General features: G+C 30.7%; 1 protein-coding gene across 1 annotated transcript; it reads left to right on the top strand.

Moving 5' to 3' along the window:
* The first annotated feature begins 376 nt into the window (after positions 1-376).
* On the top strand, positions 377-1503 carry LOC106768028 (1-Cys peroxiredoxin). The gene is made up of 4 exons (XM_014652995.2): positions 377-536; positions 625-773; positions 858-1001; positions 1080-1503. Exons 1-4 carry the CDS (start codon positions 419-421, stop codon positions 1323-1325), a joined length of 657 nt encoding a protein of 218 aa, XP_014508481.1. The 5' UTR covers positions 377-418; the 3' UTR covers positions 1326-1503.
* The last annotated feature ends 15016 nt before the right edge of the window (positions 1504-16519 follow it).

The following is a 16519-nucleotide window of genomic DNA, read 5'->3' as shown; positions in this document are numbered from 1 at the left end:
TTTTATGTGATAAAACAAGTAGACCATTTCTCCCATTTTAATTATATTAGGAAGGTATTTTCAACAGTTCAATATTAAGTTTCTTGTAACTATATCATTAGTTATTATATATATTTTATTTGCACAGTTTTGTATAAAAAAAAAAATTTAGTGTCACAAGAAAAACAGTTCTTCTTTTTCATAAATGTAATCGAAATAAAAAAAAATTAAGATTTATAAAATAATAAGAGGAGAACGGGAAAAGGATAATGCTAAGGTGTACGTGGAAAATAGTTTCCCTGTTAAATGACAAGTAAGCAAAAAACAATTCCCTCGTTAGCATCGAAGCTGCCACGTTCTCTGCATGCAAGCACCTCTCAGCTCTTTATAATCTGAATAGCATTCATCCTCATTCACCACACAAACAAAATCACAAGCAATGCCAGGCCTTACCATCGGAGACACCATTCCTGACCTTGATGTTCAAACAACTCAAGGCAGAATCAAACTTCATCCCTTCTGTGCTGATGCATGGACCATCCTCTTTTCTCACCCAGGTTCTATGTCTTTCCTTCTAAACATTCTTCTTTTTATATCAGTTTTTTTCTTTTATGGTTTTGCTGATTTTATAAATGTACATTTTAGGTGATTTTACCCCAGTTTGTACCACCGAGCTTGGCAAAATGGCTGAGTATTCCAATGAGTTTTCTCAGAGAGGAGTGAAATTACTGGGTTTATCCTGTGATGATGTGGAATCTCACAAGGAGTGGATCAAAGACATTGAAGCCTATACTGTGAGTTTATTTCACAGTTTTAACACACAGATCTAGTTCATCCTAATATGAATATACTGTTACTGTGGTTGTGTTTGCATGCAGCCAGGTTGCAAGGTGAATTATCCAATCATCTCTGATCCCGAGAGAGAAATCATCAAGAAACTCAACATGGTTGACCCTGATGAGAAAGACTCCACTGGAAACCTACCCTCCAGGGCTCTTCATATTGTGGGCCCGGATCTGAAGGTGTCATTCTATTTTTTACCTATTAAAAACTAAACTAGTGAATAACATGTTAATTAATTGGTGGAGTAATTAATGCAGATCAAACTAAGTTTTCTGTACCCTGCAACTACTGGAAGGAACATGGATGAAGTGCTGAGGGTGATAGAGTCCTTGCAGAAGGCCTCTAAGTTCAAAGTTGCAACCCCAGCAAACTGGAAGCCAGGGGATCCTGTTGTCATTTCCCCTACTGTAACTAATGAACAAGCCAAAGACATCTTCTCTCAAGGCTTCAAGACGGTTGATCTCCCATCAAAGAAGGAATATTTGCGTTTCACCAATGTTTGATTACCAGGAGGCCAACACAACAACCTCTGTTTGTTTGTTTGTTGCCTCTGTTTCTCTGTTTGTTGTTTTGTTTAGGGTTATAATATGTCCTGCATCATATCTTTTTATTCACTACAGCTATCTCATATCTCCACGGTATTTGTTTTAATTTCAACTACTTTGCCCTTTTAATGACTTCTACTTTGTTTTAATTTTAACTACTTTGTCCCTTTAATGATACTCATTATGTTGTTCTAACATTTCTTGTATAAGAAGATATTGATTTCAACCAAACACCTCACTCAAGATATTACTCCAAGTATTCGAGATATAAATGCTTTCTTGGTATACATAATTTTATGTAATTATTATTTTTATTGTTTTCTATCTGTTCCATTTTTTGAAGAAAAGAAAAGGTTAATTTTATACGTTTTCTTTAAAATTTTAAAAATATATTTACTATACATATTTTTTTCTTTTAATTTCTAAATAATTTACAATTTTTTTACCGAAATAAAGAAAATAAAACGGACTCGGCCTGCGGGAATAGCAGCCCAACAAAATTTGTCAATCCTTTTTATAAAGGAAATTAAAACAAAAGTTAATTTTGTTGTGTTATTTAAAATTTTTAAATATATGATAATATTATAACTTAAATTATTAATACTTACAAATTAAATTTTAACTATGGTTGAATAACTTAACATCTAAAAATAATAATTATTTCAATTTATTATTTCTTTTCTAATTTATATATATAAATTTAGGTTTAATAAATGGTCTCTATTTTTTTTTTGGAACATCTCTCTGTTATTTTGTCTTAATTGGGTTTTTTCTATTACTTTTTGTTTTAATTGTGTTTTTAATTTGGAAAAATTAATAAAATTTGAATCTTTTTGTTAGTATTGTATTAACGTAGTTAAAAAGAGTGTCACGTCAATTCGTGATTTTATTTTATTTTTAAATAATTTTTATTTTTTTATTATTTTAAATAAAAAATTGTAATGTGTTATGCTACATAACGATGATATATGTGACCGTGAGAGTACTAAATGTCGTTGTTTTAATCTCAGTTCCACCCTTGTATTTTAGTTTGTCAGAATTTAATCTTAGTGTTTTCCTAATTAAATATTTTTGTTCCTTTTCAAATTGAAACAAAATTTAACTTTTATATAAATTTTATACAAATATTTTTTTTTTAAATTGATATTTTTATTAAATATTTTTAAAAGGATTAAATTTATTTATATTTATATTTAACATTGAATTTTATTTAGAATTATTTTTAAATTTTACATTTGAATTTGTTTTAAATAGATAAAGATTGTTTAAAATTATTTTAAAATTCTACTTTTAAATTTGTAAAATTGTTATTTTTAAACCAACTTAAACATACAAATTATTGAATTTTACACATTTTAAAAGAATTATAAAAGTTGATAAATTTATTTTATTTTATGAATGCAATCGATAAATTTGGCATATTTGTTAATTGAAATTAATTTTGAATTTTTTTCTATTAACTTTATTTTCTATTGACAACTTTATAACAAATTTAATAAAAATCAATATAACATATAAATATGAATAAACTTACTTTGTTAAAAATATTTAATAAAAATATCAATTTTGATCAAAATATTTGTATAATATTTATATAAAAATTAAGTTTCGTTTCAATTTAGAGAGACAAAATTGTTTAATTTAAAGAAAAACAATTAAGACTGAATTAAGATAAAAGAAAAATACAAAGACTAAACTGAGATTAAGACAATAAAACATGGCATGATAGTGACATATGACACTGTCATTGTCACATTTATAGTTATTGCCACATGACACAATGAAAGTTTGACATGTGATAATTTTTTAAAAATTAAAAAATTAAAATAATAATAATTAAAAAAATATTTTAAAAAAATCATGAATTGACACGTGATACCTTTTTAATGGTGTTAGTATAATACTAACAGAAAAAGCCAAATTGTATCAATTTTTTCAAATTAGGAACTTAATTGAGACAAAAAAAAGGACTAATTGGTGATTTTGAACAAAAATGGAAATAATTGGAATAATTAAATCTAAAATTTAAAATTAAAAGAAGTTGGTGGTTTAACTCTAACTCGAGAGTTGTCTTTCTTAAACACAGTAGTAAACTTGCTAAACACTTGAAAAATACTCTAACTTTGAACAATTCAATTTAAATAGCATTTTATGAAACAAGTGTCTAACAACCTGTGTAAATCGTCTAGCCACTACCAAGGTTGTGAAATGTCATTTTTGAAAAGTTTTCTAGAAATATTATTCAACCTCCCTTCTGGTGTTGAATAGTGTTAATGGAAAAACATTTTCACAACCTTCCTGATGTAGCACTTTCGTCGAGTAGTTATTACACCTTCGACCTTGTAATTAGTTTCAAACAAGAAATTTTTTCCAAGTGTTTTTCATAATATTCACTACAATGTTTATAAGAACTTCCTTTTAATGAACAATTGTTTAGTATGGGAAGCTCTTATATTCAAAATTAAAATAAAACTGCAGGTTTTATAAGAGAAATGTTGAGACAAAAGTAAACAATAAATGCAGAAATATTTTTATATTGGTTCAATCCAACTAAGCTATGTCCAGTCGCCTTTATTCTTAGGGGGTTCCACTATAATCTTCAACAAAATTACAATTGAGTATTCTCACCACTCTTGGTATCCCTCGATACGCTGCCCAATTGAGTTTCACTCACTTCTGGTTGTGCATTATTCTTTACCACTCTCGATATCCCTAGTCAGCGAATAACTACTGTTACCCTAGACTAGTTAAGTTTCATCCACTCCTAGTTTCCACTAGAAAATTCTAGTATCCTCAAATACGCTGCCTAGATTTCTTTAACTCACATGAGTTACACAACAAGTGTTTTAATTCTCTTCAACAAGTGTTTAACAACCTGTGTAAATCGTCTAGCCACTACCAAGGTTGTGAAATGTCATTTGTAAAATTTTTTCTAGAAACATTATTCAACCTCCCTTCTGGTGTTGAATAGTGTTAATGGAAAAACATTTTCGCAACCTTCCTGATGTATCACTTTCGTCGAGTAGTTGTTACACCTTCGACCTTGTAATTTGTTTCAAATAAGAAATTTTTTCCAAGTGTTATTCATAATCTTCACTACAATGTTTGTAAGAACTTCCTTTTATTGAACAATTGTTTAGTATGGGAAGCTCTTATATTCAAAATTAAAATTAAACTGCAGGTTTTATAAGAGAAGTGTTAAGACAAAAGTAAACAATAAATGCAAAAATATTTTTATATTGGTTCAATCCAACTCAGCTATGTCTAGTCTCCTTTATTATCACGTGGTTCCACTATAATCTTCAACAAAATTACAATTAAGTATTCTCACCACTCTTGGTATCCCTAAGCACTCTTGGTATCCCTCGATACGCTGCCTAGTTGAGTTTCACTCCCTTCTAGTTGTGCAGTACTCTTCACCACTCTCGGTATCCCTAGTCAGCGAATAACTCTTGTTACCCAGGACTAGTTAAATTTCATCCACTCCTAGTTTCCACTAGAAAATTCTAGTATCCTCAAATACACTTCCTAGATTTCTTTAACTCATACGACTTAGACAACAAGTGTTTTAATTCTCTTCAACAAGTGTCTAATAACCTGTGTAAATTGTCTAGCCACTACCAAGGTTGTGAAATGTCATTTGTGAAAAGTTTTCTAGAAACACTATTCAACCTCCCTTCTGGTGTTTAAAAGTGTTAATGGAAAAACATTTTCGCAACCTTCCTGATGTACCACTTTCGTCGACTAGTTGTTACACCTTCGACCTTGTAATTGGTTTCAAACAAGAATTTTTTTTCCAAGTGTTATTCATAATATTCATACAATGTTTGTAAGAACTTCCTTTTAATGAACAATTTTTTAGTATGGGAAGCTCTTATATTCAAAATTAAAATGCAACTGCAGGTTTTATAAGAGAAGCGTTGAGATAAAAGTAAACAATAAACGGAGAAATATTTTTATATTGGTTAAATCCAACTAAGTTATGTCCAGTCTCCTTTATTCTCAGGGGGTTCCACTATAATCTTCAACAAAATTACAATTGAGTATTCTCACCACTCTTGGAATCCCTGAGCACTCTTGGTATCCCTCGGTACGCTACCTAGTTGAGTTTCACCCACTTCTGGTTGTGCAGTATTCTTCACCACTCTTGGTATCGCTAGTCAGCGAATAACTCCTGTTACCCTAGACTAGTTAAGTTTCATCCACTCCTAGTTTCCACTAGAAAATTATGGTATCCTCAAATACACTGCCTAGATTTCTTTAACTCATTTGAGTTATACAACATGTTTTAATTCTCTTCATAATTGCAATCAACTGATTGCTTACAAGTTGTTTAAATAACGTTTAATACCTATTTTGCTCCCTCTTTTCGGGGGGTTTGCTCAAAGTGGTCCTTTTAAAAAGCTCAATAAAGTCCTACTTTTTGCAAAAACTGTGCAAGTTAGTCCTTTTTGCTAACGACGTTAATTCTGCTAACGGCAAAACTGCCTGTTGGCAAATATTTTATGACTTGTACAAATAAAATTTGTTGTAGTCCTCATATTGGTTTAAAAATGTTTATTGTGGTCCTCGTGTTGGTTTAAAAATGTTTATTGTGGTCCCCCTTTAAAAATGTTTATTGTGGATGTTTTAGCAGCACGCAACCATGCTGGAATGCTCGATCAAGCGCTCAACTACTTAGAGACAGGAAGCGGCTTCACAAATTTGTCAATGAAAAATGCTCTTGTGGAAATTTTTGTGGTTTTCTCTAAAAGCAGCAGCTAAAATTTCATGTGTTGCAATCCAAAACTGATGAGTTCTTTTCTCACATCTCCACACTTACTAATATAACACGTGAAACTACACTGATAAACTTCAAATTATTGTGATTGTAGTTTCCCAAAAGGTTAGCGCATGGATTACTAGATCACACGTGAAATCTTTGACATGTATTAAACAATGTACAAATGACTTACCCTTCTAAGATGACATGATGATCTTGGCTCCGCAGAACATGTGAGACATCAGATTCTTTAGTTTACTGACACGTTTTTTTTTAGTAAAAGAGGACCACAATAAACATTTTTAAACCAACACGAGGACCACAATAAACATTTTTAAACCAATATGAGGACTACAACGAATTTTATTTGTACAAATCATCAAATATTTGCCAACTTGCAGTTTTGTCGTTAACAGAATTAACACCGTTAGCAAAAAGGACTAACTTGCACAGTTTTTGCAAAAAGTAGGACTTTAGTGAACTTTTTAAAAAAGGGAGGACCACTTTGAACAAACCCCCCGAAAAGAGGGACCAAAATAGGTATTAAACCTTTAAATAATTACTCTGATAGAGAGGATATTTGTTCAATAGCTTTAATCATTCGACAGGTCCTTTTTTTGGCTCATAATCTCAAATAGGTCCCCTACTTATTTTTCATCTCAATTGAGTCCTAATTTTTGCAAAATTGGTACAATTAGAGCCATGCTGTTAAATTGGAGCAACGCCATTAGACTAGCTTATACATAGCATGTTGATTGTGCTTTTTTTAATGACGTGGCGTAGGTTATATGGTTAATAAGTGATTATGACTTGTAAATTCTTATTTTTTTGATTAAGAAATTGGGGAATTTTTAATTACACCCAACCGCTTTGTTGAAATTAAGATTTGCGAAAACAAATTGAGGAAAATGTGAGTGGTCCTTCGAATTAAGGTTCATTGGTGAAAATGGATAATCAATTGCAAATGTCCCATTCATGTTCTTCTTCGACATGTAATGGGTGGTGGAAGCAAAACCCTAATGTCGTTTTTTGTGGAGGTGGAGGATCTAGGATTGATGGTATCTCACCCTTTTGCCTCTGTGGAGAGAAATAAGTTCTAAGAACTGCTTGAACTATTAAGAACAAAGGGAAGCAATTTTGGGGCTAGCCTAAGTACAAGGTAAAAGAATGTGGATGATATGTTGTTTTTGTCAGTAGTAAGTCCTTCTAATTGGTGGATTTTTTTTCTTTTTACAGAATGAAAATTTAGGTGTTTGCAATTTTTTCAGATGGTGTTGTGATGATGGTATTGAGGAAAGGGATATGAATCTGAAGTGGAAAGCAAAGGATGAGTCTTTGTCGAATAAAGAGGAAATGGGAGGTGGTACGAAGATGATGAGTGATTTACAGAAATCAATTAAGGTTGTGGAAAAATGGATAAAGGTGTTGATAGGGTTGTTTGTTTGATTTTGTCCGCTTAATATAATTGTAATTTCAATATGGGTTACAAATCCATAATGTAGTAGTGTTTTTCATTATAGTTAGGATGCACTGGATGTATGTTAAAATGAGTTTTAGTTAATGAAAATTCATATGGCTTTGTATTTGACTTTGTGAATGAATGAACCTTTGTTGTATTTAATATATGTCTAGACAGCGAAATATGATAACATTTTGTTGGAAAACATGGGACCTGGTCACTGATTGAAATAGGATTAAAAATTGGTAAACAATCCAACCATCTTATGGTAAAGTAATACTATTGAACGGGCATATTAAACTATGGTCAACAATTACACTGAATATGGTAACATCAATAAACCATCTTATGATGGGGCTAAGATGATTACTAAAAGTGGAAATTTTGTATTTAGTTGTTTTCACATATACTCCAAACTACATTGAACCTTTTAAAGGGTCATTGAGGAAAGCTTATTTATGAAACTGTCAAATTCCAGCTTCTAGAACTCGTGATTGCAATCAACAGCCTAGTACTACCATTGAGCAATGTTTGAAACTTCTTTCACCTGCTCAATATTTCCCTCATTGCCAAAATTCCTCTCCTCCTCATTATCGTTAAAATGAAAGTGCCTTTCTTCTAGTTAGCAACTTAACAACTACAATTGATAATGTTAATTCTTACCATTATCTAAGCATAATTTTAGTAGCAAAATAAACTCTTTTCTAGCTTGAAACTTGCTTAATCCTCTTCTTTATCTTGTTTTTATAAATAAGTGTGTTTTAGGCTATATTGATGTAATATCATCACTAATCCCTATTTTTATGTGCTTAAATTAGTTGGAAGAAGTTTATGCATCAGATCAGGGCATTGAAACCCAAAGAAAGTAGGATGAAAAGAAAAAATCAATAATTAGGATCCTTCTGAAGTCACGCCTGGGCGCCCTCTGCCAAGTGGCGCTTGAGTGCCAGTTTTCTGACCAGCGTGCACTGGAGCGCAAACTTGAACACAACTTTCTCTGATTTGGCATATTAGGCTTATTTAATCATGAAACATGAAGATAATCGAGTCTTTGGTTCTTTGGAGGTGCAATCTCACTCAGAAGAGAGCTTCAAGGGCTGTTAGTGCTCATGGGAACACTCCCTTCTTCCTCTTTGGTTCTTCATCTTCTTCCATGGCCATTTTGTAAGCTTTAAGGCTCTCCATGGAAATGGAGAGTCAAATTCATCTTGTTGGGGTTAGATGTAGCCTCTGAATTTTTGTGTATTTGTTGAATGATTTGAATATATATATATATATATATATATATATATATATATATATATATATATATATATATATATATATATATGCCTTTTCCATCAATTGCTAGTATTCTTATTTCCAATATATATGTAATAGGAATGTTCATATAGAAAGAACAGATTTATAAAAACAAACATTTTTTAAATCTTTTTACAAAGTTAATGATCTTTAAACTTTCTTGTGTTGTAAGTAAAACGCGTATGAAATGAAATGTAAAAAGATAATGAAAGAGATACAAACAACAGATTTATACTAGTTTGGCCTCAATGCATACATTCAGTTTCCCTTCCAATCAACCTTAGATTGAAGGATCTTTCACTATAATGATTTGAGTTTTACACCAAAGGTTTTATAGACCTTTCCCACTCAACAATCAAATATATAAAGAAAACACATGTACGCATAGAACCACACGTTCTTGCTGTAGAACCCCTTTGAGAACACCTCTTAAAGTCCAAGAGCTCCTCACTCTTCTTCTTGTCACGCACAAATAGGGAAATAACACAATCCAAGATTGCATAATACACTTTTGATCAATGCAGAAACACCTCAATAGTGCAAATAGCGATCAACTAGTCACGTCCACAATGTTCCTCTCAAGAATCCTTTAAGTTTCTTCAAATTCTTCTAATCTTGATTCTTGAAGCGTCTCAACAATCTGTAAAAATTTTCTCAGATCAAAGATATCAGATATGAAAATGTACAAATGATCAAAAGTTACAGAATTGTATGTAATGCGTTAATTTATAGTTTTTTTCATGACAAACGCAAAATAATAGATTACGTTAGTAATGTAATCGGTTACATTAAAATCAAATGTAACAGAAATACAACTAACACAGTTCTAATTGAATGTACAATTAATGTAATCGATTTGCATTTAATGCTAGTCAAGCATATTTAAAAATATGATCGTTAATATTGTTATGGCTAAGCTTGAAAATAGTTTTCAAATGATAATGGACTTAATTGATTACATAACATGTGTAATTGATTAAGCTAAGCACTTAACCAGATTTTGAAAACTCTTTTTCTTCAAAAACTCATCACAGCACATTTGAAAATTGTGTATGCAAATACACGAGTTTTAATCAATTTAACACTTAATGTAATTGATTCAAAACTTGTTGTTTTGCCACAGTTTAAAACATAAGTTGTCTAATGAACTTAATTGATTACAACATCACTGTAATCGATTATGTCACGTAGAGTTGCTTTAGTGCTTATGGTTTTTATCACACAGAAACATACAGTATGCATACAGAGATATAAAGACTTCATGATCACAGTAGTATGCAGATTCAACGGTATGTCAACATATGTATTAATCAACAGATACATTTACATAGCCATATATTTATCAATCACAAATACATATTTATGTTGTGTCATGACAACATCTATGTGTTGTTACAATCAATGTGTTGTCATCATAAAAAATAAATACGTTAAATTGGTAATGTCTCACACACACAAATCACTAAATTAGTAACATACCAATCATGTGATGTACTTTATCAATAATAACATCAAATAATTAACATAGCTATTATAATTCTAAGAAACATATAAATATTAAACACTAATTTCCAAACAATGATACTCAAGTCTCAAAACCATTTTATTCCCTAATTACTACATTTTTCTCGAGTCTTACACTTTTCTCTTTGTAGGTTATTCTCTTCGTATGATATTCTCTTTGTATGTTATTCTCTCTATTCTTTCTTCGAATCATATTCTATTTAAAGGCTTCTCAAAAGATATCTGTTGGACTTAGCTTTTACCTTGATTCTTGTGTCTTTTTAGTTTTGTCATGTGAAACAATCGTTGATTAAAGTAAACTTGTCAGAGCAGACTTGTTTCTTTAGTACTTTGACAAAAGTAGGTAGTATTATTTATCTTGCATGACTTTTGATGAAGAGAACATTCTGTGAATGTCTTATTTGTTTCTAACGTCAACTTTTGATCTATATCCGATGGAGCAGGTGGATGTGTGGTAGTAGGTTATCTGCACAAAGTAGAGTAGATATGCATGCAACAAATATATCTTTTTTCTTATAACTTTTGTTGTTTTTGAACATTAAGCATTTAATGACATTTAATGCTTATTCAGAACAACAAAGTGCATTTTACATTTTTTATCGTTCGGGTAACATTTTATCATTTAAGCTTTTTCACTAAGACACCAAACATGATTGAAGACTTCATTGTTGGAAGAAGTGAATGGTTTAGCTCATGGTATCATCTAGTCTATTGTAAATGCTTTAAGATTTTTCTTTCTTCAGCAAGAGCATTTAGCGAGTTGTCTTCCTCAAGTTTTTGGAATATTAATTGAGACTTTAAAATGGCTTACAAAAAAATTGTCTTGACACTTTTACATCCTTATCTATTTGAGAGTTTGACTAATTATCGTTTGATATAGTATATAGCTTATGCGTTTAGCAAGACTCTCATTGACGCTTTAACTTTAGGAATCATTTATTGTTATGTCTGGTTTATACCTAAGTGTTTTTCTAAGACTTTCCTAGGTTACTAGATTTTCAAATTATTTCACTTATTACCTATGTTTCAACTACTCTGATATTCTAGTGATAACCTATTCAAATGCTCATTCGTTTAATGTTATTTTGTTATACTTCAAAACATATGAAAGTGTTTAGACATTTTAGTTTTATGGACGATTTTTTCTTAACATTGATTATAGTATCAGCCTCTTGGCTTCTTCCCATCCTTATTTGACTCCATGAATGATTGTTCAACCTCTCCCGAATGGTCTCAATTAATATAGCCTTATCTGGCTCCATCATCTCAGCCTGATTTAACTTTAACAATATCAACCATTCGGCCTTAGCATAGCGTGATTCGGCTCCTTAGCCTCATATAGCTTTGACGTGAATGACTAATCAGTCTCTCTCACACAGACTCGTTCAACCTCTTGGCCTCTTTCGACTTCATCATATCAGTCTCATTTTCGCTTCAAAAGCTTGACCGATTAACATCATCAACATCTCAGCCTTGTTTTGCCTCAACATCTACCAGCGTCATTCAAGCCTTAACATGTTAGCCTTGTTTGGCCTCAAGATCTCTCGACATCGTTTAGGTCTCAAGGTCGGCCTTGTTAGGCCTCCAGCTCGACCTTCTTAGGTGTCAATAACTATTGACCTTGTTCGTCCTCGTCATCTATCTCGCCTCGTTATGCCTTAACCTCTCGTTCTTGTTTAGGCCTTTAGATCTCAGCATTGTTTCGGGCTTTAATTAGGCCATGATTGGCCTCAACATCTGTCGACCTCGTTCATGCCTCAATAGCTCGTATTCTTTCAGGACTCTAGCACGTCCTTTTCATGCCTCAAATAGCTCACCCTAACCAAACCTAAACAATCCAACATGTTAGGTCTCAACAGTTTAGTCTCGTTCAGACCTCTAGCTCAGCATCGTTCAAGCCTCACAATCTCAACCTTTGATTGACTTCTTTTAACTAACACTTCATCTATAAAATAAAAGTTTTCACTTTTAAACTTCTACTTCACTATTTTGCACTTTTATTTGAATATTTTACAGGTAAGTAAGTTCACTATTCCCTACCTCAATAGTGTTAGTCGATAAAAACTACCCGAACAACTAGCGACCCAAAAACTGCCCGGTTTATAACACAACCCGTATAATTTACAACTACATGCCAACTCCGAAACGATAAATAATTTTAAAAATATAAATAAAGGAGAAATCATGTTACAAAATGTTGTTGATGCTTTCTTAAAATTAGAAATAGTTTGGTAAATGATTAACAATATACAGTATCCTTGATGAGAAGTGTAATAAATGTTGTCTTGAAAGTATAAATAGTATGGCACATGATTAGTAATAATACAGTACAATATAATTGATGGTAGAGAAAAAATTAATAAATACTCTCTTTAAAGTAGAAATAATTTAGAATAACATTAGTAATTACTTATACTAGAGACGATGGTGTTGAAAAAAGTTATAAATGCTTTCTTGAAAATATAAATAGTTTTAAATAAGATTACTATTCATTAATGCTTTCTTGAATGTAGAAATAGTTAGGAATAACATCAATAGTTATATATGTACCTTTAAAAGTAGAACAAATACTTATTCGACAATATTAGTTAATATATAAAACAATAGTTTCTATAATTTACTCGTTATGAAAATGTTCCACTTAATTTTTATTTTTAAGATTAAACAAAATTCTCTTGCAAAATTAAAATTGTTAAAAAGTATATTTTTTTTTCCACATTTTAAAACAAATCAACGCGATATCTAGTATAAATTGTAATCACTCACTTATATAAATATTTGTCTTAAAAGTATTTTGTTTCGTTAATTCACTAATTTTATTTTCAATATATTAATAAAATATTAAATTAACAAACTAAAAAAAAAATACTTTAACGGATAATTTGCCAATTTTTAAATAAAAAGTGATTTTCTTTTTCGAACTTATCTTTATTATATAATGTCATCCATCAACGAAATGTTTTTTACTTTAAGAAAAAAACCTGCTCAAATTCAATTTTACAGTAATATTTAAAAAAAAATACACGCATTAAATTATCTTCCACTTTGTTTTTTCTTAAAAATCTAATTAATTTCTTATTTTTCTGTTATAATATTGTAAATTGAATTATTTAATGAATTTTTAATCAATTTTAAATATTTTTTATCTGTATAATGATATTTTTCATCCAAATATATTTGAATCTATAATCTACTTGTGTCAAATATTAACATAATAGTATAGTTTCTTTTTTAGGTTAGAATTTTGTTATCAGAAATTCAATTATAAATTGTGTTATTTTTTACAATAATTTGTTTGAAAATCACTTTTTTATTTTTAAATAAAAAAATAAATTCAGTTTCAAAATTTAAAATTGAATTCTAACTTATGTTTCGGAAGATCCGAGAAAAAATGACTTTTAAAAATAAAGTTGTTTTAAAGCTTTGGATTTTGGTTTGGAGATTAGTGTTTTTGAGTTTATATTTTTTTGTTAGAACATAATTGTTATGTTATTTTTTATTTTTATATTTTTATATAGGGGCAAAAGAGTCTTTTACTTTTATTTAATTGGTATAGAAATTAAGGGAGAGTGTTGAAAGGAAAAATATGCAAATTAAAATAAAGTGCATATTTAATAAAATAATATTATATAAATCTTTTAGAAGATTTAGTTGTTGTTATTTAAAAAAAAAAATTAGCTAAATGAGAATAAGAGATATAATCTTGGTGGGTTTAAAGATTAAAAGAAATATTATTATTAGAGAAAATCATTATTATATATTGTAGATTTTAAAAAGATTTGGTGGTTGATGATATTTTAAAAAGTAGTTAAGATAGAATAAGAGAGAAAATCTTAGTAGTTTTAGAGATAAACTGAGAGATTTTATCAAAAATAAAAGGATAGAGATAAAATATACGAGGATAAGAAGGAGAAGAGTAAAAAAGGGTTGGCATTTTGCTACCCTAAGAGGAAAAAACGAAAATTAGAAAGATAATGGAGAGAAAAGACGTTTTCTAAAAGAAAATAGAGCCGAGAACAGGGCATCAAAAATGGGAGGACCATCGGTGATGTTGTGAAGCTTTCTTGGTGATCCTAGAAACAAAAATTGTATGAGCATAGGTAAGGGGAGTGACTAGAATTACCTTGTGTATGTAGGGTTTGACATTGTATGATATTCTTTATTATATGTTGCAATTTGTATTGTTGTTCGTATGCATGGTAAATTAGGAGTGATGATAATGATGATGGGTAATGTGAAAGTGGGTGAAAGTGGGTGAAAGAAGAAGAGTTAAGTTAATGCGAGAAGATGATGGGTTGGTAGTGATGACTCTTTCGGCCATGTGATGCGGGAAAGAGATTCTCTTCGACCGTGTGATGCGGGAAGAGGATGGTTTGGTAGTGATGACTCTTTGGGTGTGTGATGCGGAATGTGATACGAGAAGAGGGTGTCATGTGAATTGTAGTGAATTGGTTATGGTGATTAGGTGGTGTGGTAGTGTAGAGGGAATAGACCATTGGGTTATGATGTTAATGTTGTGATGATATATGTTTATGATTTGGTTATTATTGTAGTTAAGATGATTATTGTATATCTTGTGATATGATAATTGTGGTTGCTCACCTTAAAAGTTATGGTTGTAGTTTCCACCTACGATGATCGTACTTGTACAGGAGTAGATGATTTGCAGATAAGATCGAATTTGAGTAGCTAACGAGAGTTGGGATTTTATATTCGGAGATTTATTATTTATTATTATTTAAAACTTTTACGGTTCGGTATTTATGTAAAAGTGATATTTTAAATTTTTCACACAATGTTTATATATATATATATATATATATATATATATATATATTGCGCTTTCGTATTTTAATCGAATAGAGTTTATTATCTTTCATAAATGTTTTATAGAAAGGTTTTGGAAAAAAAAATTGCATTGTGAGATCTTTAAAAAAATCGGGATGTTAGATTTGATTTTTTTTTTTTTTTTTGAGATCTCATGGTCCAATTTTTTTTTCCAAAACCTTTCTATAAAACATTTATGAAATATAATAAACTTTATTCAATTAAAATACGAAAGCAAAACATATATATAAACATGGTCTGAAAAGTTCTGAATATCACTTTTACATAAATACCGAACCGGAAAAACTTTTAAATAATAGAAAATAAATAATAAATCTCGGAACATAACATCCCAACTTTCGTCAGCTACTCAAATTCGATCTTATCTGCAAATCATCTACTCTCGTACAAGTATGACCATCGTAGGTGGAAACCACAACCACAACTTTCAGGGTGAGCAACCACAATTATCATATCACAAAATATACAATAATAATCTTAACTACAATAATAACCAAATCATAAACATGTATCATCGCAACATTATCATCACAACATTAACATCACAACCCAATGGTCTATTCCCTCTACATTACTACACCACCTAATCACCATAACCAATTCACTACAATTCACATGACAACCTCTTCTCGTATCACACAACCCAAGAGAACCTATTTTCCACATCACACACCCAAAGAGTCATCACTACCAAACCATCATCTTCTCGCATCACACAATCGAAGAGAATCTCTTTCCCGCATCACACGGCCGAAAGAGTCATCACTACCAACCCATCATCTTCCCGCATCACACTTAACTCTTCTCTCTCCCACTTTCACATCACCGATCATCATCATCACTCCAAATTTACCATGCACACCAAAAACAATATAGATTGCAACATATAATAAAGAATGTCATACAATGCCAAACCCTACATACACAAGGTAATTCTAGTCACCAAGAAAGCTTCACAACATCACCGATGGTCCTCCCATTTTTAAGCCCCATTCTCGGCTCTATTTTCTCCTAAAAAACGTCTTTTCTCTCCTTTATCTTTCTAATTTTCGTTTTTTCCCCTTAGGGTAGCAAAATGCAAACCCCTTTTTACTCTGCTCCTTCTTATCCTCTTATATTCTATCTCTATCCTTTTATTTTTGATAAAATCTCTCAGTTTATCTCTAAAACCACTAAGATTTCCTCTCTTATTCTATCTTAACTACTTTTTAAAATATCATCAACCACCAAATATTTTTAAAATCTACAATATATAAT

Source organism: Vigna radiata, chromosome 7 (assembly GCF_000741045.1).
Source record: "Vigna radiata var. radiata cultivar VC1973A chromosome 7, Vradiata_ver6, whole genome shotgun sequence".
Lineage (NCBI taxonomy): Eukaryota > Viridiplantae > Streptophyta > Magnoliopsida > Fabales > Fabaceae > Vigna > Vigna radiata.
Note: the sequence above shows the minus strand (reverse complement) of the source record. Positions and strands in the feature narration are given on the sequence as shown.

What these genes read in the sequence shown, in the direction of transcription:
- LOC106768028 (XM_014652995.2), top strand. Translation starts at nt 419, where the DNA reads ATGCCAGGCCTTACCATCGGAGACACCATTCCTGACCTTGATGTTCAA. An exon ending in CATCCTCTTTTCTCACCCAG is followed by an intron (nt 537 to 624) that starts GTTCTATGTCTT and finishes TGTACATTTTAG; the next exon opens with GTGATTTTACCCCAGTTTGT. An exon ending in TTGTGGGCCCGGATCTGAAG is followed by an intron (nt 1,002 to 1,079) that starts GTGTCATTCTAT and finishes TAATTAATGCAG; the next exon opens with ATCAAACTAAGTTTTCTGTA.